Consider the following 27,184-nt stretch of genomic DNA (forward strand, 5'->3'; position numbering starts at 1 on the left):
CTTGAAAGGGAACACCTAAGTAAGAAAGGTTATTTAGACAAGGTGATCTCCACCCTCTTGGGTTCTCAGAGACTTTCCACCTCTCGGGCTTACGTGCACATTTGGCAACTTTTGAGGACTGGCGTTCTGTGCAGGGCGTGATTCCCTTTCACATGTCTCTTGGAATTCTTGCAGGATGGCGTGGAGCGGAGCCTTGCCTGGTCCTCCCTTAGGGTACAAATTGCAGCTTTGTCTTCTTTTCATGGCCTGTTGCATGGCTGATGTTTGGCCTCTTCTCTGGATGTGATTTACTTCTTGAGAGCGGTGAAATTGCGCCAGCCACCAGTTCATCCTTTGTTTCAGCCTGGGATCGCAATCTGATCCTTTCCATGCTCCTCCTTTAAAACCTCTCAGCTCCTGAAAGCCCTCACTGCACGCCACTGGGCACACTATATTGAGTCATGCTTAGCGCTAACTAAGTAGCATTCGATGTCACAACTTTTGGGTGCATCCTACAAGAAGGCACTGAAAAGTTCTCAGCCCAACCAACCAACTGCCACTGTAGCTGAAAAGAGGATTACGTATCTTATTTTGTTAAGGGCCAATTTGCAGAAACAAAATTCTATGTTTTGACATTGTTTCAGATCATGGATTGAACCATGTCCAGGTCATTCTCTTCTTAGTTGGGTAGGAACTTTTCAGCCCCCTCTTGTATTTTTGCCAGGGTTTTCTTGGCCTAAATCCAGTGCCTAAGTCCAAAACATGCCTACTTTGGACTAGGTGCCTAACTTTCAGTTAAGTCAAATTAAAGTTATTTATGAGGTATTAAGCCTCTCAATGTAAGTCAGATGCCTACATCAACTGGCTGCATTGACCTAGGCTCCTAACTTGAGGTGGACTAGATAGACTCTGTCCCTGTGTGTGTGGCTAAGAGCAAGATTTCCCACATGGGCCAACTGGTTCTATTTCTTTGAAAAGAAGGGTGACTGGCTACCTAATTTGCATTTCTAGGCGCGGTGGAGACATAATTGTCATTGGACTGGAGAAAGAATCTGAAAACCAGCGAGGCAGAGTGATAGCTGTGCTCAAAGCAAAGGAGATGGAGCCTCATGGGTAAGTCTGAATCACAAACTGTGCATTGCAGTTCTCAAAGCGTTAGACCAATGTTTTTATTACTGGTGTTGAATGTTCCTTGGCTGATTAAGAAAGCTCTTCCGTCTTCTCAAACATCACTGAGTCCCTCTCCTAGTGCAAGTTACTTCAAAGACCCAAATTTACTTTTTCTATCAAGCTGAATATGTCACCAGGGGGTGAGACAGATACATTACCCTAGGGATTCTGGTGTCATCCTTAGCTCTCATTCCCTTGGGGGGGGGGAATCCTCCTGCCCTTCTTACTATTGGTTTATGAGCATTTTGTTTTTCATGGCAGCACAGCCCTCCAAGGCACATACTTCTCCTTATGTTCTCTGGGCGAACCATTTTCCTCTTGTATCTCTGCCAACATTGGTTGCATCAGGTGCAATGGATTGCTTTCCTTCTCGTCACCCAGTGTCATTCATTTCAAAGATGCAGCTTTTTACTACCTGTCAACCAGCAGTATTTCTCAACAAACAAATTATTTGTGAAACATCCTAGAACTGTGACTTAATTGTTAGTAGGGGTCCCTGTTCCTCTCTGAAAGAAAAGGGAGGATGCTCCATCTCCATTTTTTGTCTTTGAAGCTCCCTTTTTCCCAATCAATTTAGGATTGCGTGTAATAGGAATTGGGTCACTTCTAATCTGGCTCTGCATGTTTAACTCCGTTCAGTCGTTCAGGCTTGTACTCCTGTACTGTTTTTACAAGACTGTAAAAGGTTCCTAAAAGCAACATAGGAGTATCAACAGCATGCAGCTCAAACTTAGCCAAACAGCCATGTAAAGAAAAAATGGGGCAAGGGGGTGAGAGGGAGGGAGAGGGTAGGCATTGAAAATGAAAAAGAGTAGGATGGAGGGATTGCTAGGATAAATGGTTTTCTTCCAGTGAATTATGAGAAAAAGTCTGAGAAGCACTGCTATGTAGAGATCCTCTCGCTCATGAATCTATGTTTCTTCTTGATGTGATATTTGTAGTTCTAAACCCAAAAGTTCCAATTTAAAGAAATGGGAAAAGATGAACATTTTGACCCTGGAAGGTTTATTATTAGAAAGTTAACACCACTCACTTAAAGGGGCATTAGAGGAGAGCAGGTGTACCATTTGTCTCTGATAAACTTAAATTATGGCCCTCCATAATCATTCGGCAGAACCAATTTTCAAGTACACCTGCCTCTGGTGTAATTTATTAATTAATTACAAAAATGTGCTAGACTGCCAAATGAACAATTAGCCCATTTTGGCTGCTTATAATCTTAAATATAACACAATACAAGACAAGAGAAGTGAGAAGGAAACCTAACAGAAAATCATATTGTGAGAAATTCCCCAGCTTTCCTTTGCCACTTTTTTCACAGAAGGATAAGAGTAAATGACAAAGCAATTTTACATATTATATGCAAATACTTCCTCTGTCCTTAATGGGTTCACAATCTGTTTTGTACATGAAGCAGTGGAGGGTCACAAGGAACCACAGTGGGATTTGTGAATGGATGTTTCTAAAATGAAGGCCTAACTCTAGCCAGATGAATTGCAGGGCCTAAAATTAAGCAGCCATGCGCTGTTTTGAAAACTTATCCTACAGAAATATGGAAGATGAAAATGACCAACAAAACCATTCCAGTCGTCCGGCCACAACTGGACTCGTTCCTTATGCAGGACAGGTTTTGTCAGCCTCCTTCTTAGCACACTTCCATCACCTAAGGAAGATAGAAGATCCTGTGTCCGACCCTTTCCATGCTAAACTATTGTTTAACTCTAGGCAGCCTTGCTACTTAAGATGCAGGTTTGGGGAGAAATTGAGAAATACAGAAAGATCCTCTTGTTACAATGAGTTAATTCTCCTAGCCCGCAGGAAGCCTGTTGCTCCTTGTCAGCGAAGTTGTAGAGGTCTGCATGGTGTGAGCAATCAAGTTTAACCAGACCGTTCTTGAAATATGAGTTCAGTAAGTTAGTGCAGAAATGTATCATGCTATCTGATCTTTCAGGTCATAGGAGCCAGCTCTGTGGGTGCTGTAGATGCTTGAGCACCCCATTTCCATTGGATTTAGCACCCCCCAAACATTTTGAAAAGTTGGCCCTTATGTTTCAGGTAATTCTATTAGGCAGAGGAGGTTATTCCAGATGCCCTGATTTTCCATGGCTTCCTGTTTTTCACCAAGTTGTTTAACTTATTCATTCTCATCCCCTGGAAAAGCGGAGACTTAAAGGGGACATGATAGAGACTTACAAGATCATGAAGGGCATAGAGAAAGTGGAGAGGGACAGATTCTTCAAACTTTCGAATACTACAAGAACGAGAGGGCATTCGGAAAAGTTAAGAGGGGACAGATTCAGAACCAATGCTAGGAAGTTCTTCTTCACCCAAAGGGTGGTGGACACCTGGAACGCGCTTCCAGAGGGTGTGATAGGTCAGAGTACGGTATTGGGGTTCAAGAAGGGATTGGATGAATTCCTGAAGAAAAAAGGGATAGAAGGGTATAGATATCACTATACAGGTCCTGGACCTGATGGGCCGCCGCATGAGTAGATGCTGGGCGTGATGGACCTCTGGTCTGACCCAGCAGAGGCACTGCTTATGTGCTTATGTTCTTACGTGAACTCCTGTGTCAACAATCTAGGGTGATGCCATCAGCCTGGTTAAGCTGCTGCTATTAGCTTTGCCGCTTATTCAGCCACTCTTGCTAGTTTTGACTTGAATCTTAACACTAATACTAGTGACCAGTGTATTCATAAGTTTGCAGTCAGCACTGCGCTCATTTGGAGAGAGGAGATGCTGCCCGACCTCAGCTGAAGGGATTGTTTTCTTTCCCATTAATATTTCCTAATTTTGCTAATAAGGCCGGCTGGCTTATGTAGGTGACTAAGGGGCTCATTTTCAAAACAGAAAGACATCCAAAAAACAGCATAATATGGCACTTGTATGTTTTACTCGCCAGAACGTCTAAGTCGTTATTTTTTAAACCGACTTTGTAGAGTCTAGCTAGGCTTTTTGTCTGCATTCAGACACAGTAAATGACGGCAGATAAAGACCTGAACAGCCCATCCAGTCATTCTCATTAAAAATACATGACTCAATTAACTTGTCTCTTCTTTGATATTTCTGGGCCGCAGACTAAAGTCCTAGGTTCCAACTGCTGAAGTTGCCATCTAAGCTCACTCCAGCCTATCCAACCATCCCAGTAACGTCCTCATGTTCCAAGTTAGCGGAGTTCCCAGCCCATCCTATACCATTTCTCTGGAAATAAGCAAGGGACATGCAGGCACACTTGTTGGTGAAGTCCTCGGTCGGTGCTCTCCCCTAATTATGGTAAGCTTTGAGTTTACTGGGCATGTACAGGGGACGCTACTCCTAGAGCCCCTCCCCTCACCTTAGTAGTCTTTCTTCAGCTGCTCCTAAAAGGTTGCAGCTCTCCCCTCACTCTCTAATTTCTCCTCAGGAAAAAAAAAAACAAACCACCTGAGATTATATAGTTATAGATATTTAGTACTAACACTTTTTCCTCTTGTTTGTTTTCCTAAAAACCCCAAAAAGAAGAAACATCGATATTGGTGACTTAAAAAACAAACAAACCAACATACAGACTTCTCAGTTGTTTTAAACACTGCTGTATACTTCTTCCAGGGGAGGGAACTATACTGCTACCAACGCCGATGGAAAAAAGTATATCGGCAGAGTTGGCAGAGAAAGCACGGCAGGCTCCGATGTCAGAGAAGAGTGCTATCCCTTCTCTGTTGCTTGGCGGCGGGCGAGAGTGGGCATCGCTTCTGCTGCCGAGAGAATGTTGGAGGTGGGCGTGTTGCTTGGCAGAGGGAGAGTAGGTATCATTCAGGAGAGAGTGGGCATCTTTTCTGTTGTCAGGTGGAGGGTTGCTTGACTTCGGTGGCTCAATTTGTTGTTGGATGTTTTTTGCGTTTATTCTGCGCATGTGCCCATCGCTATCACCAGCAATGAGCACATGCAAATTTAGCTACTCTCCGCCAACCTCATTTGCATGAGCATTTTTTAGAGAATGACTTGTGTTTTTTAAAATCGCTACTATAACAACTGTGACAGCGGCTCGTTGGTTTTTAATGCAAATTTTTAAGAATCTAGCCCTGAATGTTTATAGGGATTTGAAGTGTGGGGAGGGGAGGAAGTTCTAAATCATCCCAGCCCTGCTCCAAGTGAAATGTCCTGGTCAAAGTCTTCCAGGTTAGATCGCTTTCTATGATGATCATGTCTTGCAGTCATGAGATACTCTCCTTGTTTTTCCACAGGAACCTGCTGGAAGCTGCAGTGGTAGCAGAGGATACGGTTGTGTGCTGTTTGCGGAATGAAGACATGGAGTGGTGCCTGGCTATTTGGCGAGGCTGGGGTGCCAGAGAATTTGACATTTTCTACCAGTCCTCTGAAGAGTGGGGATGGCCTGAAACGTGCTTGCGTAAAAGAAAGTAGGCTTTTATAGTACTGTAAAGCCAGACTTCTGTGAAGGATGGACTTCAGGGAACAAGAAACTGACACCCTTCAGAGTTTCAGCTGGACTGCTAGCAGAAGGGACCCTTTAACGTGTGCTGCTATGGACCACTGGGGGGAATCTTGTGTACAGGCAGCTATTATGTAGTGGGGTGGGGGGGATCTTTTTGTAAATAATATCTCCATATTTTTTAAACAATTGTATGCTGAAGCATATTGTAAGGTAACTTAAAAAAAAAAAACCACACAAAAAACTGTTTCCTTGGCCATCAATACAATATGATCTTTTTAAATATATATATACTGTATATGAACAGGGCCAGATTAACACTATATTGGCCTATAGGCAAACATAGGTATATTTGTGGGCCCTCCTACCAGGATTTCCCCTTCGCCCTGATTTACTTCTTTTCTCAACATTTCACTTCTACAAAAGTAGCAGGGAAAAGTGTAGAGCCTATCTGTGGACCTGGTGGGTGAGCAGATGCCTCAAATGGAAAGGCTTAATGGTTAGAGCTGGAGAACTCCAGGTTCTGAAGTAGTCCTGAATCTCTGCAACCCTAGCCTGGTACTTTATGGGAGTGAAGTGCTGATTTTACTTGGTAGTATCAGAGACTACAAATAGCACATTGAATTGGGAGATAAGTTCAAAAAGTCTCCTTCCTAGATCTAGGTAACTTGGCAGGTCTGCAGCAGTGAGCCAAGAACCAAAGAAGTTCTGCAAGCCATTGCCTCTGGTACAAACTAGAGGTGCCAAGGGACAGTGTAATTGAAATATACATTTTAGAGAATGACAGGGGGACAAATTTTTCCCCGTCCCCACAAGTTCTTTTGCTGTCCCTGACCCATTCCTGCGAGCTCCGTCTTCATCTGCAAAAGCCTCAAACACTTTAAAATCATAAGTGTTCGAGGCTTGTGTGATTGAGGCAGAGCTTTCTGGAATGGGACAGTGACCAAACTCACAGGGACGGGGAAATAGAGCATGACACGGGGACAAATTTTTCCCCGTCCCTGCAGGAACTCAAATATGTTTACAAAGTTTTACGTTCAAGAAAAGCTTCAGAAATGGAAACGGCAAAATAAAAATTGCCACTTTCTTTGGTTTCTGAAAGGATAGAGACAGAGAGAAGGCAGTATTAGGACAGTGTTCAAAGGAAATTACATTACAAGACATTAGTATTTATATATCGCTAATAAGTCCCAGAGAAGACGTTCAGTGCGATTTACATTTTAGAGGAGCCTGGTCCTATCCAGGGATTACATTAGGGTTCATGACACAAGTTATTCAGTTGGTGTTTGTACGATTATGGCATATGGTTTGGAGAGAAGATTGACTACATCTGGTGTAGTCTTGATATTATGGGTTCTGATATTGCCCAGGAAACGTAATCGTTAGTGGGCTAAATTCCTCGGGCTGAAAACCTCCCTTCCTGTAGTATGCACAGAGATACATTTATAACTGGATACAGAAACATACACAAGTGCATGCACTCTCACTTCACACTTTCTCCCATTCCCCCCGAATACTCACTGGTTCCACAGCTCTCTCCAAAACCCCATATTCTTCCTGCTGTGACTAGAGCAGTGTCTCTTCAAATTTCTTTAGCCCCAGCACGCTAAACGGAGAAAATGTTACATTTAAATTGAAATTATAAAATTGCAAAAACAAAAAATTAAATTTGAGAGTTATTTATTTAAAGTTCTTTAAGCTATGCTTGGGTAATTGTAACAACGGTGAAACTAAAGTTGATACAATAGAACTGCTAATCAATGTGAAGGATGTGCTTGTTTTTGAGTGCAAATGAACTCAAAATTTGGATCAATAAGTCAACAAGCAAACACACATTTCATCATCCACCATCTGCAATCATTCTCTTTTTTTAATTTAATTTCTGTCCAAGTTTGCAAAGATAATTAGATCCAAATGGTAACAAAGCCTTGATTGCTTTGTTGCTCAAGTTAGGATAACTACTGCATAAAAAATACAATTTTACTTGCCGTTAGTTTTCAAGGATCAATCATGTCAAAGAATGATGCTTGTCTGGGCGATTGTATCCTTACGCACACAGACAATCATAACATTGTGTACGCATCTATTCTAGTGTATACTTATGAAGGGAAATTTAAAAAGAAAGTGAGGGCTAGAGCCTCTCTATTGACTGGATCCTAGCATAGTCTCTGCACTGGAGGGGAAAAGTATTGGAAAACTGTCCAGATACTGCAGTTTAGGATTACCAGACGGCTCCAGAACAGGGAGGACAGATTGGAGACATTCAGGTTTTATCCTGGATAAGAGCGGGTGAGAAATAAACAAACAAACCTCCATTGCTTTCAGATGTCTCAATTTTTCCGGATTCATGGGCTAACCCTACTTTAGCTATCATTCTAACTTCAAGCCTGGAAATTTATAAATTTGTAGAAGCCAATTGGTAATCCAAATCCTCAGCACATCTGATAGGGGGCCCCCTAAACTTTTGGGCCTGAGGCATATGCCTCGTTTGCCTATGACTTAATCCAGCTCTGTATACGAATAAACTTTTGAAATCTGCTCTGCCCAAAAAGGTGACATGTACATGTCACATATATACAATACAGTATAAGCAGAGCCTGGTGCAAATGAGACCATGCTAGGAACTGAGTTTCTTTGGAAGCCTGGAGGTTATGATTTTAATCCATAGAAGTTGAACATGGCCCCAGGCTCTGTTTATTTCTTTATAACATAAACTTGGCAGGAGCACATCGCCAAGCTGATTTTATAGGCCTAAAACTGTTTATCTCTTTGTCATCTCAGTTGAAAGCCTTGGTTTGTGTACTTAGAAGAACTGAGTTTACTATAACTCATACATGGCTGAGCCAACCCTGGATTTCTTCCACTGCTTCCATGAGATTTTCATTTCTCCTGTTGAGAAGAAGTTAGAACCACAGGGCTAGAAAACCAGCACTGACTCAGCCTATCTCTGCTGATCAGCTCCTCTAGGAAGCAGCATGAAAGCTACTTGGCTGGTGTATATGGTGGTACTGAGTGCTAGGGGCACGTTTTTGTACAAATAAAAAGTTAAATGTTTGCTTAAAATTTCTGTTCTTTCTTGCTACATTTTGAAATAAGAGAAGAATTCATCTGAATCAGCCTACCGAACCATCACCCTTGAGCCTACTATCAGGATCAGTAACTACAATGATCAGCTTCTCTCCCTCCCCAGTCAATGAGAAACTATACAGGTCCCTCTTAAGACTATGGTTGTAATCATACAGATACCCCAGTCCTCCTGGGCCTCCAATCAGAATCAGTAAGCACAAAAAAACCCGCCCCCAAGCCAGTCGAGAAATTCCTCTTGAGACTAGACAGAATCATCTAATGAGCCTCCAGTCCGTAAGCAAGGAGATCCCCTGAGCCTCCAGTCAGGAAAGTTGGCTTATGTCTTATTCTGTGGGTTAAACTAGGCTTGTTAAAACCAGCTGCAGCAGCACGCTAGATGATATACTGAACTTAGCTATAGGTGAACTTAATTTAGTTATGTTTTGTACCACAGGGAGTCCCAAGCTTTTATTACCAATTTATTTCCTTTGTAGGCAAATTTATATTCTTAGGGGTCAAGTCAAAGTGGTTTAAGTGGGTAGTGGAAGGGTGGTCTGGGAGGAGCTGAGGCTTATGCAAGTATTGGAAATATTCAGAGCCAGAGCTGCCAATTAAGACCAAACCAAAGGGTTTTCTTTTGGCCAATTAGCTATGTGGATGCCTGCACTAAATATTGGTACCTGCGTAGCTAATATGACAGGTCTTCTGGCCCTTCCCTAATCCCAGTTCAAGCCTCTCCCCCTTCCTTCACTGATTTCAGTCTCTCCTCCCAACTGATCTATCCCTCGTGATTCCAATCCCTTTTCCCAGATAATCCATCTTGCAATCTGTCCCCCAAACTGATTCCTTCCTGCTGGATGATCCATCATGCAGACTTGTTCCCCACCATTCTGATCTCCCCACTTCCTGGCTAAACCATCCTGCAAAGTACCTCTCATGGCCAATCTTATTCCACCATATTTCAATCTCCACCAACCGGTAATACCTGCAAATCTAGTGGGATGGAATAGGAACAGACCCCCTTCTGCTCCTGCCCCATTGACTCCAGTTTTCAGAATGGCAGTGCTGACCCCTAGCAATAGTGTCGCATTACTACCACTATGGTTTCAGCCTTCTATATAAGGGCAAATTGCATAAGTGTCTTATATGGGTCCCAGCAGCCAACACATGTCTGAATATTCAGTACCTGTGAACATGAATAACTAGGTCTAATTTAGCTAGTGTCAGTCAGCATGGCTGAATATTGACTGGATAGTTCTGATATAGTGCAGTAAGAAGAATCGTCTGTTAATCGTTCTTGATCTATTTTTTTTTTTTTCTCCCCCTGGTTTGTTTTAGACTAAATTATTTTTTAATTGGTATAATGGTAAGGTATTTTGTACACCGCCCAGAAGGTTCGAGTGGCCGGTATAGTAAATTTGAAATAAACCTGAAACTTGATTTCCACATATAGCATAGACATTACTGGACAACATCATTAACATCCCCCCCCCCCCCCAACATAAATTATCAATATACCAAATCAAATCAGATTTCAGCAATTAAGGAGGCAAATTGCAAATTTTCATACATGATACAAATGAAAACAAATACAAACTAGCAATCCAATAAAACAACCTTACTAATCCATTTATACACTCACTCAATCTCATACCATAACTTAATACTGAAAGACCATAAACTGTTCCTTCCTCTTTCTCTACCACCTACACTGCTCTCACCTCTACAAAGCCGGGCTTTGGGGCCATTAGCGCGGCTTTGTAAAAGAGGCCCTAAGTCTTTACTCCTTTTCAGAGTATCATCAAAAACACCAGGTCAGTGATTGTAATACTTTTTCTTAATAAGCACAAGTAGATGTACTAAACAGTAACCAGCAAGACTACGGAAGCTGCAGAGAAACTGCAAACTGACCGTCTCGTACCTCTGGGTTGGACATAAGTATACACGAATGTAGTTCCTATGTGATAAACTTAGCGGGCTAAAATGTACCGCTATAAACACTTGTAGGGTTTTGATCACACTATGTTCTCTGTGAACCTATGGGAAGGGTTTTAAAAGGGCAGACAGTAGAAATGTCAGCGGTTCCCCAGACCCAGCGGTAGCCCTTAAGAAATTCACACACTAAGATAGACATCCAAAAGGGCATCTTAAGGGAGCATGTTAGACGCGTGTTTGGGGTGGGCTTAGGACTTGGACACTCGGCAGAAATAATGAAACCTTTACAAAGAAATGTCCAGGGCTTTTTTCAGACATTTGTTGCTAGACCTGTTCTAAAAGTGTCTAAATGTTAAAAAGGTGCCCAAACAGCCCATATGACCACTGAAGGGATTAAGGCATGACCCCCCCCCCCCCCAGTACATTCTAGCCTGTATTACAAAGGGGTGCTGAAAAGTTCTCAGCCCAAGCAACCAACTTCCTAAATGTTGAGTGTTTTTTTGCCCCAGCAGCTGAAAAGAGTGTTATCTTATTTCCTTAAGTGCCAATTTGCAGAAACAAAATTCTATGTTTTGACATTGTTTCAGATCATTGACTGAACCATATGCACGTCATTTTCTTCTTGGTTGGGCTGAGAACTTTTCAGCATCCCCTCCTACAGCTTCATATGGTCACACAGGTATCATTCTGAGCCCAGAGAGCAAAGGTTACTGCAGTGAATTTCACATTCAAAGTCCCAGGTACAGATGTCACTTTAACTTGCCCTCCAAAAGGGCTTTTGTTGTGGTGTATAGGTGGGTACAGTAAGTTTTGGGTGACACCTGTACCCGGGACTTAATATGAGATTGTCTGCAGTAATCCTACTATGTTGAGGAATGTGACAGTTTGCTAAGAATGCTAGCTTCTGAAAAACTTGCTTTTGTGCATTTTTCATGTGGATGTCTTTATATTTGGACATACTAAGAACCAAAATGTCTACAGAGGTCATTTAAAGGGAAAAAAAAAAAAAGGTCTTGCTGAAAATGGGATATTTTCTCTCCTGGATTTCTGGCCATCTTTCTTAAAACGTCCAAACTCAGACTTCCTATCGAAAATGTTCCTCCATGCGCCCCACATTGCCATTGGCTCCCAGTTAAATACCAAATAGATTATAAATTCTTGTTATACACCTCCACATTGTTTGCGCTCAGCTTCTCTCATCGACTAACCTTTCCTTCTGTTCATTCTTGTGCCATTCCCTACCTACTAATCTCCGTTCTGAACTCTCCTATTTGAAATTCCGTGCTTTACTAAAAGCTCACTTTTGTCCAGGTCTTTGCCGTTGAGGAACAGATTTGCTGTTTGGTGTATCAGTGTTATGTTAAGGGTTTTTTTCCTTCTATGTTACTGTAAACCACCTCAATGTATTAATGAGGGGACAGTAAGAACCTCAATAAACATGAGCTAGCTCTACGTCAGTGGTCTCAAACTCAAACCCTTTGCAGGGCCATATTTTGAATTTGTAGGTACATGGAGGGCCGCAGAAAAAATAGTTAATGTCTTATTAAAGAAATGACAATTTTAGATGGGGTAAAACTCTTTATAAATCTTTCCTTTTGGCTAAGTCTTAATAATAATATTGTCATTTATAGCTAAAGAGCCATATGATCAAGAAACTGTTTTATTTTACTTTTGTGATTATGATAAACATACCGAGGGCCTCAAAATAGTACCTGGGGGGCCGTGAGTTTGAGACCACTGCTCTACGTGCACTGGCTCCTTGGTACACAAGTCTCTCCTATGCATAGCCTAAAAATCTGACTGGATAAGGAGCCCCCAGGACAGGTTTGGGAACTACTGCTCTGTGCCCTAAAGGACAGGGTGCTGCAGCTTTAGGTTTACCCCAGTGATTCCCAAAGGTGTGTTAGGGAAACCCCAGCCAGTGAAGTTTTCAGGAAGAGTTACCATAGTTTTGCCTCCACTGCATGCAAATCTAGCTCATGAATATTTGTTGCAGATATTCTTAAACCCTCATTGGCTGGGGATCCTCCAAGACAGGTTTGGGAACCACTGATCTACCATAATAAAAATGTCAGAATAGGTGCAATTTAGTGAGGCATGAGTTTTCAAGGACCAGAGTCTACTTCATCAAAGTTCATGACAATCAATTGGCTAGTCAGTGAGGTTTTCAAGACATCCCTGCTATTTGAATATAATGGAGGTGAGAGGCATGCAAATCTGGCTTATGCATATTCATTGGAGATATCCTGAAAACTCTACTGGATGGGTATGGTGGGGGGGGGGGGGAGTCTGCAGGTTTGTGGGGAGTTGGGGGTTCCGGGGAGGCCTGCCAGGTCAGCTGATTGAGGATTCTCTTGCTGTGATCAGCTGATGGCAAAGGATCCCTCGATTAGGCAGGTGTGATTCTCTGACTGACGCCGGTTAGAGAATCAGGGGGAGGGGACTTAGGTGTCTGTCCATTAGGGCACACACCATTCTTTATAGGACACCAGTGTGCGATTCTCAGCCGCTTCCGAGACAGCTGCTGAGACCGGCATCCTATACAGAATCTGCCCCTAAGTGTATAGATAGCCCTTGATGGCGACTGCTCCACAGTAGTGATTCCTGCATGGCAAATATGACGCAGCCCATTGCATTTGCTGTGTCAGGACTAGCTAAAAATGTTAAAGATCCAAAGGGTTATGTCACACTTACTGGTTGATAATTTGAGACTGTCAACAACTCCCAAGTAAAAAGTTTCTCACACGGCATTAAGAAGACTTTTGGCCTGGATAAAAGTGCTAAGGCAAACTGCCTTAGGAGAAAACTGAAAATACGTATCCTTCTGAGTGATGACCGTGCAATGAAATTTGAATGGGAAGCTGTACATATGCACAAAGGAAAGAGCAACAATGAAGCAGAAGTCACTGAGATCAGAATATGATTGGAATCTACAATTGATATTGAAAGTGCATTATAATCACAGAAATAAAATACAAGCCATTAATCAGGTTTGGAATTGCAGACAGAGATTTTAGAAGCTGATCTATGAATTGGTGTATGCTGTGACTGTACATTCTTCAGGGTGAATGACAAATGGGCCTCCGAGAGAGAGATAAACGTCAATCATCCTCTAGGCACTGTTTATAGAATCACACCTATTTTTTAACTCATGTCTTTTTAATGATTTTTTCCCTCTTGCCAAGTTTCATCCCATTCCATTCAATTTTCAGAGTTATTTTGCCTCAGGACAGATAGAATGAGAGACAGATGGATGGACGGCCAGACTTTCTCAACCCCTTTTGTATAATTCTTTCCAACTTCCGTTGGATTGGAAAGAATAATTAAGGAAGACACTAGAGGGAGCTTGAGATTAAAGAAGACAGCGCTTCCCTCACAAAGAGTCACATATGTTAATTCATTTTAATTTTGTGATTGTTTCCTCACTATGAAATCACCCAGTGGTTTACAATCTTAAAGAGTTTATAATAACATAACAAGCCTTGCAGGCAAACATTTCTATGAACAAACAGAAAAGGGCCAGCCAAGCCCTTTTCAAAATAGCCTTCAAAGCTTGGCAACATCTGATATGGTCAGACAGATGTCATTCTCCGTCTAAACATTTCCAGTCTTAGATTACTTCCTGTATCATCTTGAAAGCCTCCACATTAAAAGAGATTGAAAAGACAAGCATTGTCTGGTTCCAGAACTTGGGAGCAGTAAATGAAAAAAGTACTGAATACTGGAAAGGCCCCAATTAATCGCACAAGGTTGACATGGACTGGGGCTTATCAAGTTGTGTGCTCACTGCATTCCCTTCGAACAATGGTTCTCAGTCCAGTCCGCAGGGCACATCTAGCCAGTCAGATTTTCAGGAGACCTATAATAAATAGAAAACTTTGCTTGCATTCTCTCATGCATGTTCAGTGTGGATAGCCTGAAAACCTGACTGACTGGGTGTGTCCCAAGTAGGGTTACCATATGGCTCCAGAAAAAGGAGAACAAACAAAGGGAAGAACCAACAAAGTCTGCAGTGAAGAATACAAAACAAAAACAAGGAAAAAACTGCAGAAACCCGTACAATGATGCAGGCTAAGTTTATTGTATCAAATAATTGAGTGTGGTTAATAATACCACCTTAGAAACAATCCATAGGACCCGACACGGTCCGTGTTTCGGTTAACATGCTTCATCAGGGGTCCTTTTCTGTTATGCAGGAGTTCACATACAGATTGCTTTTTGAAGTACGCTGTTCCACAGGCTACAGCTTTTTTTGTTTGCGGTTCTATTTGATCTTTTATTAACCTGGGACCCATGATGAAGGCGTGTTAACCGAAACACGGACCATGTCGGGTACTATGGTTTGTTTTCCAGAAAAAGGAGGACAAATTTGAGACATCCGGGTTTTACTTCCATTGGTTTCAAAGATGTCTCTATCTGTCCTCCTTACTTCCATTGCTTTCAGTAGAAGTAAAACCCAGATGTCTCAATCCATCCTCCTTTTTCTGGAGCCATATGGTAACCCTAGTCCCAAGAACTGTCTTGAGAACTCTTGCTTTAGAAAATCAAGACCAGAAGTTCCTGCATGCAGTGGGGTAAATGCAGGATTGGATCAATCTACTGCATAAATCTGGAATCAACTGACAACCCTTTAAGCAACTATTCAGGCTTTTCTTAGCAGCCTTTTTCTTTAAGTTCACAGGAACCATATCACATTGTTTCTCAACTTGGTCTTGGAGTATCCCCTTGCCAGACAGGTTTTCAAGATATCCACAACTAATATGCATAAACTTGATCTACATGCACTGCCTCCGGAGAATGTGCTGAAATTAGTTAGCTTAGCAGGGTTTTAAAAAGGTTTGGATAATTTCTTAAAAGAGAAGCCAATAGGCCATTATTGAGATGGCTTGGGGAAATCCACTGCTTATTCCTAGGATAAGCAGCATAAAATCTGTTTACTACTTGGGATCTAGCTGGGTACTTGGGACCTGGGTTGGCCACTGTTGGAAGCAGGATACTGGGCTTGATGGACCTTCAGTCTGTCCCAGTCTGTCAATTCTTATGTTATTATGAGTTGAGAAACACTGCCATATGGTGTAACATTAGCACTTCACACTTTATTTGGAGTTCTGGGGAGAGCCAAAAAGAGCAGGTCAGATACAACATTGTTCAAAATCCTTTATTCTTTCATGAGGTCTAAAATTCAAAGTCAAACATGATCTAGCCAATTGTAGTGAATCTTAGAAAGGCAATTATGAGGTGTGTTCAATCATTTATCTACCTCAGTAGGAAAGAAAAGAGTTTTCAAAATATTTTGTTTTATGTTTCAATATAGTCCCCTGACAGCTCCATACACTTCATCCACTTTTCCTGCTATGACTTTAATCTCTTTGAAAATAATTCTTCTGTTTGACCTTCAAACTAGGACGTCACAACTTCCTTGATGTTTTCATTACTTGAAAACTGCTGTCCAGGAGAGATTTCTTCAAAATTCGGAACAGGAAATAATCTGAGGGAGCCAGGTTAGGACTGTAGGGTGGATGGTTCAGCTGCTGAAACCTACGTTCTCCGATGGCAGCCTGGGATTGTTGTGACGTGTGCAATGGTGCATTGTCGTGAAGAAGCAGCACGCCTGCTGCGAGTTTTCCTCATCTTTTCTCCCCAGTTATGGTTGTCCTCTGTGACATGAACTCCAGAAGCAAAAGTCCTTCATCATCCCAGAAGACAGTTGCCATGACTTTGCCTGCAGATTTTTCACTCTTTCACTTTTTGCTCTTCCATTGCATTAATTCCGTTTAGACTCGGGATCTCTGATAGACCCGTCTCATCTCCAGTCACCAAATGATGAAAAAAATTCACTTGGTCTTCACGTAGCATCTCCAAGTTCTCCTGACGGAACTGGAGCCTCGTGGCCTTCTGACATGGCGTCAGCATTCTTGGAACCCATCTTGCACTAACCTTGGACATGCTCAACTTTTCATGAATTTATTTTCCAAACTGTACCTGCCGAGGTGCCCATTTCTACAGCTAACTGGGAAACCTTAATTCATTTTTCTGACAAAATTAAATCCTCCACTTTCTTGCACATTTTGGATGAAGTTGCTTTCACAGGCCATCCAGTGTGAGGGTCTTCTTCAGTGAACTCTCTACCCCACTTAAACTCACCATAAACTGCAGTCATGCGTTCATGGATCTCCTTGGCTTGTTCCCAGATTGACCTGGATCGGTAGCATGGAATGTTGCTACTGCTTGGGTTTTGTCCAGGTACTAGTGACCTGGATTGGCCACCATAACAATGGGCTACTGGGCTTGATGGACCATTGGTCTGACCCAGTAAGGCTATTCATATGTGAGAAATTTTATCACTGAACAGTGCTCCAAATCTATCAGTTTCTTACTTGATTCACACGAGGACTCTCCTGACATCTTGTCTCTTGGAATGTTAGACTCGCACTGAAATCTACATAATGTTTATCTATGTGTTAGGATTTATCAATAAGAAAAGCCCCCCTTCCTCCCACACACACATCAAAGATAATAACCATAACTATTGCCTCCTCTCTTCCCCTGATCTGGAAATTCACCCACCACAGAACCTTTTTCATTCAAGGACTACTAAATTTTAACTTGACCCCCCCCCCCCCAAACAAACAAACATGTTATATGGGCTCCGTTATCTGAATTGATTCACCTTTGTGACAAGGAAAATTAATTCCGTGTATTCAGCTCGACAGCTTTGGCATAGAAAAATTATTTCAACAGGAAAGAAGTTTTCTATACCAGTTATTCCTAATTAAGGACACACGTTTTGTCCCACTGTCTGCTTTCTTTGCAGTAGTTGAACTGAGCAGAATAGCAAGGACCTTATCCCTCATCTGCACTACACATGGCTTTCCTGCTGCTCCCAGACCTTGGCGGCAGCAGCATCTCTTTTGCCAAGTAATAACAACTTTGGCAGCTCAGACTTAATTGTTTATTGCACTTACAGTTCATTAACCACAAACGATTGAGGAAATCCCTGATGCTAATAGGAATCCATAGAATATCTTTAGTTTACACTATGTAAGCAGGAAGTGCAGCATTTCATGGTTCTTCTTAAAATTTGTGCCTAGTATGGGCTCTAGGGGACTGTTTTAGGTGCTGGTCAGGCTACTGGACACAAGCTGTGGTCAAGAGCATGAATTCTATTGTCTAGCAGAGGGCAACAAGTATTGCTTAATAATTTACCCCCCCCCCCCTTTTTACTAAGCCATGGTAGAGGTTTCTACCACAGTCCAGGAGCGCTAAATGCTCCATCATGCATAGGTCAATATTGAAAGAGCTCCTTGTGACCTAGCATTTCTATTAAATGCTGTTCACAATATTTAAATACGAGGGCTTTTCAAAAAGGTTTTTAAACACTACGAAATATCTCAAAAGCAAATGACGACATCACTTTTCCACATAATCATCCTGATTTGTGATACTTTTTTTCCCACCCTCTTCCCACTTCTTCCGCCCCAACCGTTTCCTATGAAAATGTGAAAGTGCGGAAACTTTTTGAAGAATCCTCATATATTCCCAGATACAAGGCATCAGGATGCCACCAACTGCCACCGTTATCCAGACAATGTATTGCAGGGATTTTTCCTGCAGCTCAGGATTGACAAGCAGCACCCCAGAACTGTGTTCCCCAACCTTTCAACTCCAAGGTACTCATATGGCCAGAAGGAAAGCCCCCCAGAGGAGAGGATGTTGTGTCCCAGCTAGAAGAGAGCGAGACAAAATCTTCCCCTCTCCCTTTGACAAGCTCTAGGGTAGCCTCTCTCCTTTTATCATCCCAAATGTATTACCCTCCATTTCTTCACATTAAAGCTTAACTGCCAAGCTTCTCATTTTTTTAGATTACTTCTCAAGCTTTTCACCCCTGCCCTCCCCCGGCGTCCAATCTGTTGCCAATCTTTGTGTCATCTGCAAAAAGGCAGACTTAAACAGGCATTTTTAGGGCTGTTGCTGGTTGAGTCCTAGTAGAGTTTTACTATTATACAACAGATTTCCTGTGCGGGTTCAAAATGTGTTTTTGCAGGGCTTGGGTGTTTTTTTTGGTTTTTTTAAAATTTATTTACACTAATACATATTTTTAAAGCAATCCAAGTCCAATATCAAAGGAAGCCTACACACTATAGGAGCCAGCGCTCGGGTTACTATGGATGCTTGAGCAGGGAGGGTGATTTCCACTGGATTTAAGCAGTAGAGTTGTGAGTCCCCCGCGTCCTCCACTCCACCCCCTCTTCCATGCCACGCTCAAACACTTCCTTCCCACCCCTGTACCTCTTTAAATCTTCGCCAGCATGAGCAGCTTCTCTGGCCTGCTGCTCGCACTGGCGTTGGCTTTCCCTCTGAAATCACTTCCGGGTCACAGGGCCAGGAAGTGATTTCAAAGGGACCCAGGCTAGTGCAAGCAGCAGGCTAGAGTAGTTGCTCATGCTGGCTAAGATTTTAAAGAGGTAGTGGGAGGGCGGGGAAGGGAGGGCAGAGAGGTACCAGTGCCCCCATCATGACAGCACCCGGGGAGGTCCGCTCCACCCCCCTTCTACACCACTGGGTTTAATCAATCTCAATCATTTTGAAAAGTTGTCTCCTATGCTAGACACAAGGAAACAAGATGGCAGATAAAGGCCAAATGGCCCATCCGGTCTGCCCCTCCACCGCATCCAGTATCTCATCTTCTCCCTAAGAGATCCCACATGCCTGTTCCATGAGATACAGTCTTCATCTCTATCACTTCCATTGGGAGACTATTCCACATATCTACCACCCTTTCTGTAAAGAAGTATTTTCTTACATTACTCTTGAGTCAATCACCTCTTAACTTCCTCCTGTGCCCTCTCCTTCCAGAGATTTCCTTAATTTGAAAAAGACTCACCTCCTGTACATTAACGCCATGGAGATATTTAAATGTCTCTATCATATCTCCTTTCTCCCGTCTTTCCTCCAGAGTTCTCGAAGTCTGCCCTCATAAGACTTATGACAAAGGCCTCTAACCAATTTTTGAAGGTCCGGTCTCCAAAATTGTACACTGTAATCCAAATGGAGCCTCACCAGAGACTTATATAATGGTATTATCCTCTCCCTTTTCCTACTGGCCACTTCTCTCCTTATGCACCCAAGCATCTTCCTAGCTTTGATTGTTTTGTCACCCTGAGTTCATCTGACACAATCACCCCCAAGTCCCGCTCTTCTTCCGTGCACAGATGTTCTTCGCCTCCTATACTATACTATTCTCTTGGATTATTGCAGCCCTGCATTTTTTAGCATTAAATCTTAGTTGCTGATTGCCAGACCATTCTTCAAGCTTTGCCAGATCCCACCTCATGTTCTTCAGACCCTTCGGGGTGTCTACCCTATTACAGAACTTGGTATCATCTGCAAAAAAAGACAAACTTTGCCCAACAGTCCTTCCGCAATATCATTTATCATTTTCTTCCACATCTGCAGAGGATGCCCTAACTCCCAGAAAATCCTTGCTGGAAACAGAAGCTGATAATTGGTCTGGGTTGAAGGAAACACATTTCATGGGTATTTCAAAAAGAGCATAGTTCCTAATTGTTGAACCTCTAGCCACATGAATAAGAGCTCCTAACAGACATGAATAAAAATTCTAAGATTCATAAAAATGTGGTTGTGTTGCCCTAAAAACATACAGAGAAGCCGATCCTTAAGTGACCTTATGTGAGGGTAACCTTAGCAGTGGCTTGGCTAACACTGATCCAGCTGTTTCCAACAAAATAGATATATCACCCACTGAACAGATGGAACACAGCAAATTTTATGCAGGAGAGAAATAGGTTCTTTAGGAATATCTGACACTTCTATTAAATATTTCCCAAGGATGTGTTCAGAAAATATAACTGGTAACTGAGGATATTAATAAATGGAGATCACAGAACCTGGAAACTTGTTTCAGAGCTTCCACTTTGAGAGATTTCAATCTGTGCTGTCAGAGGTTCATTCGGTTCTGCGTTCCAATTTCCTCTTCCTCTAAATCCACCTTATCATCACTGTGTTCTTGGAGACCTGAACTCCTGCACTTCATATTCTAGAGTAGTAAATTGAGACACCAATGCTTTCCCCCAAATTTATTGATTGATTTACCATATTTATATCTCACTTTAACCAAAGTGGGTTACAAAAATACATACATAATTCAAATCGACATACAATACTTCAATCTTCATATACACATCTCTATACCTTTGGCCTTAGGCCAAGCCAATAAAAATTTCATCTCTCTAGAAAGGCTTTCACAAAACTCTAAAGGGGCTCATAATTGAAGAAGAAATAATTCTAAAAACCCATCCAATTTGTTCAAGTGCCGTTAATCAAAACGAGTTTTTAGCTGTATCCACAGACTTTTTAGGACTCTGAATGCTGCTGTACGCCCAGAGCTGAAAGGGGCATTTTAGAAGGTGTGGTAAGGGTGGGAGGTGGGCCAATCTAGATTTAGTCGTCCTGTAGCAATAATCGAAAGTTTTACGAGGTTGCCTAGACAGAACTTATATGTTGTGACTTAGACAAAGTTACACAGGTATAAGTGCTGGTTCAAGTTGCCGCTGAGCTGATCGCAGCAAGGGAATTTCCCTGCCGTGATCAGTTTAGCAGCCATGGCAGGGAACTGGACCCTTACACGAAGACTACCTGCGGGAATCCCCCCATCCCTGAATGGCCATGGCAAGAGGAATACCCAATTCGATACTAAACAAGTTTGCTCTTCCACAGCAACCTACACAGCATTTCACCCTTCCAAAAACCACCAGCGCTCTCTCCCCAATCAACCTCTACATAACATAATGTATGTAACTCAACTGTAATGTATTTCAAACTGCTGTACTGTAATTCTGACAGCTCAATGTTCCCCTCTATTGAATGATTATTACATCTCCTGTCTCATATATTTCATTGTTGTAACTCCGAAATGTAATCTAGATAGGCACAGATTGACCCAGAAATTGAAGATTAGATTAGACTATACAGGTTTTGTGTCAGAGGGGGGGATTTCTCCTCCTCCTCCTCTCCCCCCATGGCTGCTTGCGGTTCAGATATGGATTATCGACAGGTGGTGTCCTAGGATCTGGGGCCTACAGGAAGTGATCACTTTCTTGGCAAGAGGTATAGGAACAGTATTCATTCCGAGTGGAGGTTGTCCAAATAAATCTCATCACATACACAGACTTAAGCTCTTTACTTCTTCTTAATCTCTGTTAATGGTACAAAAGATCAGTAACATTTTCAAGGGGGAAGAGAAATTATTGCCCTTATTTGAGAAGGTTGAAAGTGCTTCTTTCTAGGATGGTTTCCTGTCGGAAGTAGAAGGATCACACAAGCCTTTGGGAGAACAAGGGTTTTCTGGGAAACCTGGACCACAAAATTTCCAGGACAGCGAGAGGAAATTACTGGTTAAAAAGAGCTTTTATACATCAAGCCAAAAAACAAAAGTCAGTAAACAAGCTGCAGGTGGGACAGTTCATAACTTTATGATAAACTTTTTAGAACCACATTTATTGAGAGCTCAAGCTGAAAGACCGACTACAGCAAACCTTGGAAACTCTCACCAGCTACTCCTGTTTCCTGCATTTTCCAGCTCATTTAGTTTTGATGCTGAGCCCTTTGTGTCTATTGTAAAAATTGTGTTATATATTTTTCCCTATATGGCCAGGCTTCTGCCAGGCATAAGAGACAGGGAGACTGAGCCCTCCCAAAGCCTAAATGCAACAGTCCGTGCTGTCTGATCTCAAGGTCTGTGGACAGCATGGAAGTCAGATGATGCCTTTTCTCTTTCTGCACAACCAGCTGTATGGTGAGCAGTGAGCACAGGGACCCAGACAGTGTGTGGTACTGCTGGTCCCTGCAACCCTCTCCTTTTTCTACTCATGCATCTACATTTTGAAACATCAAATGCACTTCTGGCTGGAAGAAGAAAGCTGTGGATCCTCTGAGTTCCTCATAGGAAAAGGTATGGCCAGTAGGAAAAAGGAGGTATTGATGCCCCTGTATAATGCTGGTGAGACCTCATTTAGAATATTGTATACAATTCTGGAGGCCGAACCTTCAAAAAGATATATAAAAAAAAGGATGAAGTCAGTGCAGAGGAAGTCTACTAAAATGGTATGTGGTCTTCATCATAAGACGTTTGGGACCAGACTTAAAGATCTCAATCTGTATACTTTGCAGGAGAGGGGAGATATGATAGAGACGTATGTGGCATAAATGCGCAAGAGATGAGTCTTTCATTTGAAAGGAAGCTCTGGAATGAGAGGTCATAGGATGAAGTTAAGAGATGTTAGGCTCCGGAGTAATCGGAGGAAATACTTTTTTATAACAAGGGTGGTAAAAGGAATAACCTGCCCCTCTAGAATAGGTGCCTAATTATGTCCCAGGTTGGAGAGTGACCACAGGTCAAGGACTATGTATGAGGAGTCAAGTGACCTCTTCTATTGCTTGAATAATACTCCTCTCAATGTTGTCTTGATGTAAGACTAGCCTTGTACCCCTTTTCAGTTAACTTTCAAGCCCCCCCTTACCCCCAATGCTGCCCCTCCCACAACAGTCCTGCACAAATGCGTAATTGGGCATCATTATTTTTTTTTAATCTTAAACTTTGTCCTCATGTAGATATTTACATGTATGCAAAACAATTTCATAATAATAATAATAATAATAATTTTATTTCTTATATACCGCTATACCCTAAGTTCGAAGCGGTTTACAGTGAGAGTCATAAGGGCATTCTTCTAGGTAACGGCCTATTTGAAAATTGCCCCCCCTCCCTGTGTAGAAAAAGTGCTCTCTTCCAGTTTGTCTTCATAGCACCGGTGTGTACCTAGAGCTGATCATGTTTTTAACACCCCCCCGAAATAAAAAAAAATATTTTTAGTCATTTTAATGTATTTATTTTTATATTCTGTCCTCCCCAGAGAGCTCAGAACAGGTTACAATATAACATCACATAGGGTTACAACCCCTCCAACCCCACGTCAGCGCTGTGGTGTAAATAAACAGAAAAAGATTTTTCCTTTCTCTGTTAGGTCCCAGCTCACGCTCTCTGTCTAACACCAGCTCTGGCAGGATACCCTTTTCAAATCTGACATATTGTCACCACAAAATAGAAAACAACTTTATTTCTTCTATCTTTTGTTATCTGGTCACTTTATTATTCAAATCATATTGGTCCCAGGGGCTCTAGTTTCTTTTTGTCTTCTGTTAACTCGCTTGCTAGAGTCTCCTACCCATTTGATGTTTTCTTCTTTCTCCATGCTCACAATTTATCTTTCATTACTGTTTCTTTCCCACTGTCTACCATCTCTCTCTGCCTTGTGTCCTGGGTCACACCTCTCTATTCCCCTTCCTTCCTCCCCTCCATTATCATGTGCAACATTTCTTTCTCTCTCCCCATGCACCATCTCTCCCTCCCCTCTGTCCTATGTCCAACATGTCTCCTTCTCTCTTCTCCATGCAAGTCTCCCTCCCCTCCATCATATGCAGGATTTCTCCCCCTCACTCCTTTCCACCTCTTTGTTGCATCTCCCTTCTTCTTCTCCAACCCATGTTCAACAATTCTTCCTCTGTCCCCCCCATGTGCAGCAATGTTCCATCCCTCCCTCCCATTCCCCTGTGCATCACCTCCAGACCCAACTGACCCCCCCACCCATGAGATTTGTCATTCCTTCGGGCTCCAACAGCAGCAGCTGTGGCCGACTGTTAGAAGCAACTTCAAACGATTTGTTTGTGGCCTGCTCTGCTAGGGCTTCTCTCTGCTGCATCATCAGTAACATCATTAGTGAAGCCTGTTCAGATTCTGCCTCCAACAGCCAGCCACCACCACCGCTGCTGCTTTAGAAGGCAGGTCCAGAGGTATTGAGAGTTCTCTCTTTGTCGGCAGCCTTAACTTGCTGCTCTGCCAGTCCTTCCTCTCTGCCGGTTCTGCCTATTTCCTGCTTCCACGAAGGAAGGACCCGACAGAGAGGAAAGCCCGACGCCGGCAGAGCACTGAAGTTCTTGGACCATGACGCTAACCCTGGGAGCACTCCCTCATGGTCTGCACCCATAGTGGACCAACCCCCCCCCCCCCCGCGGGTTGTAAGAAACCGCTTGTGCTTCCCCCTTAGGTATGGACCATGGAGGTGTTTCATTTTACTTTGTACAATGTCAGAGTTGTCAAGGAGGCCCGATCTTTCAGAGGGAGATTTTAAGGTAGATCCCCAGCCTCTTCCCATGCCCACCACCTCCTGACAGACCTCAATTCAGCAGCCCCGGCATCAACAAACCACCTCCCCCTCCGGTACCAGGACACACCTTAATACAACATTTCAGATGTGAAATTTTGCAGTTCTTATTGCGAGAGTGAGCCCCGTGACAGCAGGAGGTGGCGTCTTATTAATGCATTTCAAGGGAGGTGCTGAGCAGATTTTGGCGCCACAGTGGGCATAGGAGATCACCTGTGAAAGCGGGAGACTTGGCAGATCCAGTCTCCAATATCAAAGTCCCAATGCTGGTGTTTGCAATGTTTTTAGAATAATCATTTCTAATGAATAAAGGCATCAATTCTAGAGCAATATTACTGCTACCCCCTCCCTTATCATGCTATCCTGGTCACAAGCTCTCTCGCGAGTCTGGACTAGTGCTATGACCCCTCACGGTTCATCCTCTCCTGGAGGACTAGGATCTATCCCAAACAAAACAAGAAGCAGAAATAGCTTTTCACATGTTGCCAATTTAAATTGTAAACTATAAAGTTATCATTATTTAAGATCAAGATTACAATCTGCAGCATTTTCCTGGTATTCGTGAGAGAAACCATCTGTTTTCCAGCTAAGTATTGCTCCCACTGTGCTCTGAGCATTTTGATGTATGACTGGGCCCTGAAGAGGTGGGGGGGGGGGGGGGGGGGTCAGAAACAGTTTAATGTTAATCAGTTAGAAGGTAATAACCATCCACCCAACTATACATGAAGCCCTAGTCAAACTTTTCTAGATGGACTCATTTATTTTTTATCCAGATGCCCCTTCCTAGCATCACAAATCCAGTATGCTGACTTGACACTATTGATTTTAAATATTTTGGGGTTTATCATATCAAACATCTGAAATACAAGCATTTCAATCACCCTTACCTCTATATGGATCTTAATCCTTCCCCCTTTCTTCTCCCTTCTAACCCTTCCCACCATGCTGGCCCCTCTTTCTTCCTCTCTCCCTTCTTCAGTCCCTTCCTGGCTTCTTGCCTTATTTTCCATTCTTCCCCTCTCATCTGACTCCCTCTACACTACCCTTTTTATTTAATAAAGTTTAACATAAAAGAGAGAATACATTTTATGATCAAATAATTTTTATTGAGCCAAAGAAGTACAAGAAGCACGACAGAACAGAACTCGGCAGGTGAGTAACAACATCCCTGAACGTCCCCAACATCCCTCTCCAGGGTCCCTATCTCAGAGTATAAAGAGTCAAAAAGAAATTTGGCTGAGAATACAATGCAGAACCAAGTCAGTCTACTTCAGGCCATTGGTGTCAGAGTTTCCCAAAAGGGCTCCCATGAAACTGGAAAATATGCTTCATGCGCTGAAGAAATGTCCATAGTAACATAGTAGATGACGGCAGATAAAGACCCGAATGGTCCATCCAGTCTGCCCAACCTGATTCAATTTAAAAAATTTTTTTTTTTTTTTTCTTCTTAGCTATTTCTGGGCGAGAATCCAAAGCTTTACCCGGTACTGTGCTTGGGTTCCAACTGCCGAAATCCATGATTGACCAATGCTCCCATGCCAAAAGATAAATCATCCAAGTCCTCCATAGTGGGAGAGCAGGGACATCAGAATCCAACCACCACAAGAGAATGTATCGTAGAGCTCCCAAAATTAACCATTTGAGGAAAGCACATGCGCCTTTTGGGCAAGGATGATGAGAGGGTTGTAGGTCAAACAGCAAAGCGGGTGAGCGACAAATTTTAATCTTCCAGATACTCAGCGAAGGTAATGACTTGGTCCCAGAATGTAGAAACAGAAGGACAGGACCAAAACATATGGCCCAATCCCCATTGCCACATCTAGGACAATCTGCAATGGGGCTAAGATGCGCCAATTGTGCCCTCTTGGGTAAAAAAATATACGAGACAGTAAGTTGTAATGCAGTTTCTAATATACCATATAACTTCTTGAAAGCATGAAATACAATATCATCAGGTAAAACAAATTTGAGGTCACAGGACCAAGCGACCTGTAACCTATGATGGTCAAGCAAAGGGGCCTCATCTTTTAAGTGTCTATGGTGAAATTTGAGAGGTACTTTCTCCTGGGAGCCATGAGTATAGGCAGTGGACAAAAGTTCCTGGCGAGTAGAATCCGAATCTGTCTTTATTAGAGAAGTAATGTCATGGCAGATCTGTAAGTAAGCAAATCCATCGGGGGAGGGAGGGGGGGTCAAACTCACATTGCAGCTGAGCAAAAGGTTTGACCCGTCTCTCCTCTGTGACCAGTCGAAATAAAAATCGGACACCCCATCTCAGAAAAGAAATACGGTACTCTCCACGCCAGGATGAAAATGGAAATTGAGGCATCTTTCGGAAAGAAATTAAAACTGTTCTGTTTGACAG

The 27,184-nt window shown here is 42.6% G+C and overlaps 1 protein-coding gene and 1 long non-coding RNA gene across 6 annotated transcripts in view; one reads left to right on the plus strand and one right to left on the minus strand.

The window, feature by feature from the left end:
- The window catches only part of LRRK1 (leucine rich repeat kinase 1), a 149,377-nt gene extending 143,509 nt beyond the window's left edge, over nt 1-5,868 (plus strand). For all 4 annotated transcript variants that reach the window (XM_033919979.1, XM_033919978.1, XM_033919980.1 and 1 more), the window contains 2 exons: nt 991-1,092; nt 5,373-5,868. In XM_033919979.1, coding sequence (XP_033775870.1) covers nt 991-1,092; nt 5,373-5,550 — 280 coding nt within the window. In that variant the 3' untranslated portion in view covers nt 5,551-5,868. The remainder of the gene's footprint in view (nt 1-990; nt 1,093-5,372) is intronic.
- The window catches only part of LOC117348209, a 39,592-nt gene that overhangs the window by 4,111 nt on the left and 8,297 nt on the right, over nt 1-27,184 (minus strand). For both annotated transcript variants that reach the window (XR_004536931.1, XR_004536932.1), the window contains exon 2: nt 7,100-7,184. This is a non-coding gene — a long non-coding RNA (uncharacterized LOC117348209). The remainder of the gene's footprint in view (nt 1-7,099; nt 7,185-27,184) is intronic.

The sequence above is a fragment of the Geotrypetes seraphini genome, chromosome 14 (genome assembly GCF_902459505.1).
Source record: "Geotrypetes seraphini chromosome 14, aGeoSer1.1, whole genome shotgun sequence".
NCBI lineage: Eukaryota > Metazoa > Chordata > Amphibia > Gymnophiona > Dermophiidae > Geotrypetes > Geotrypetes seraphini.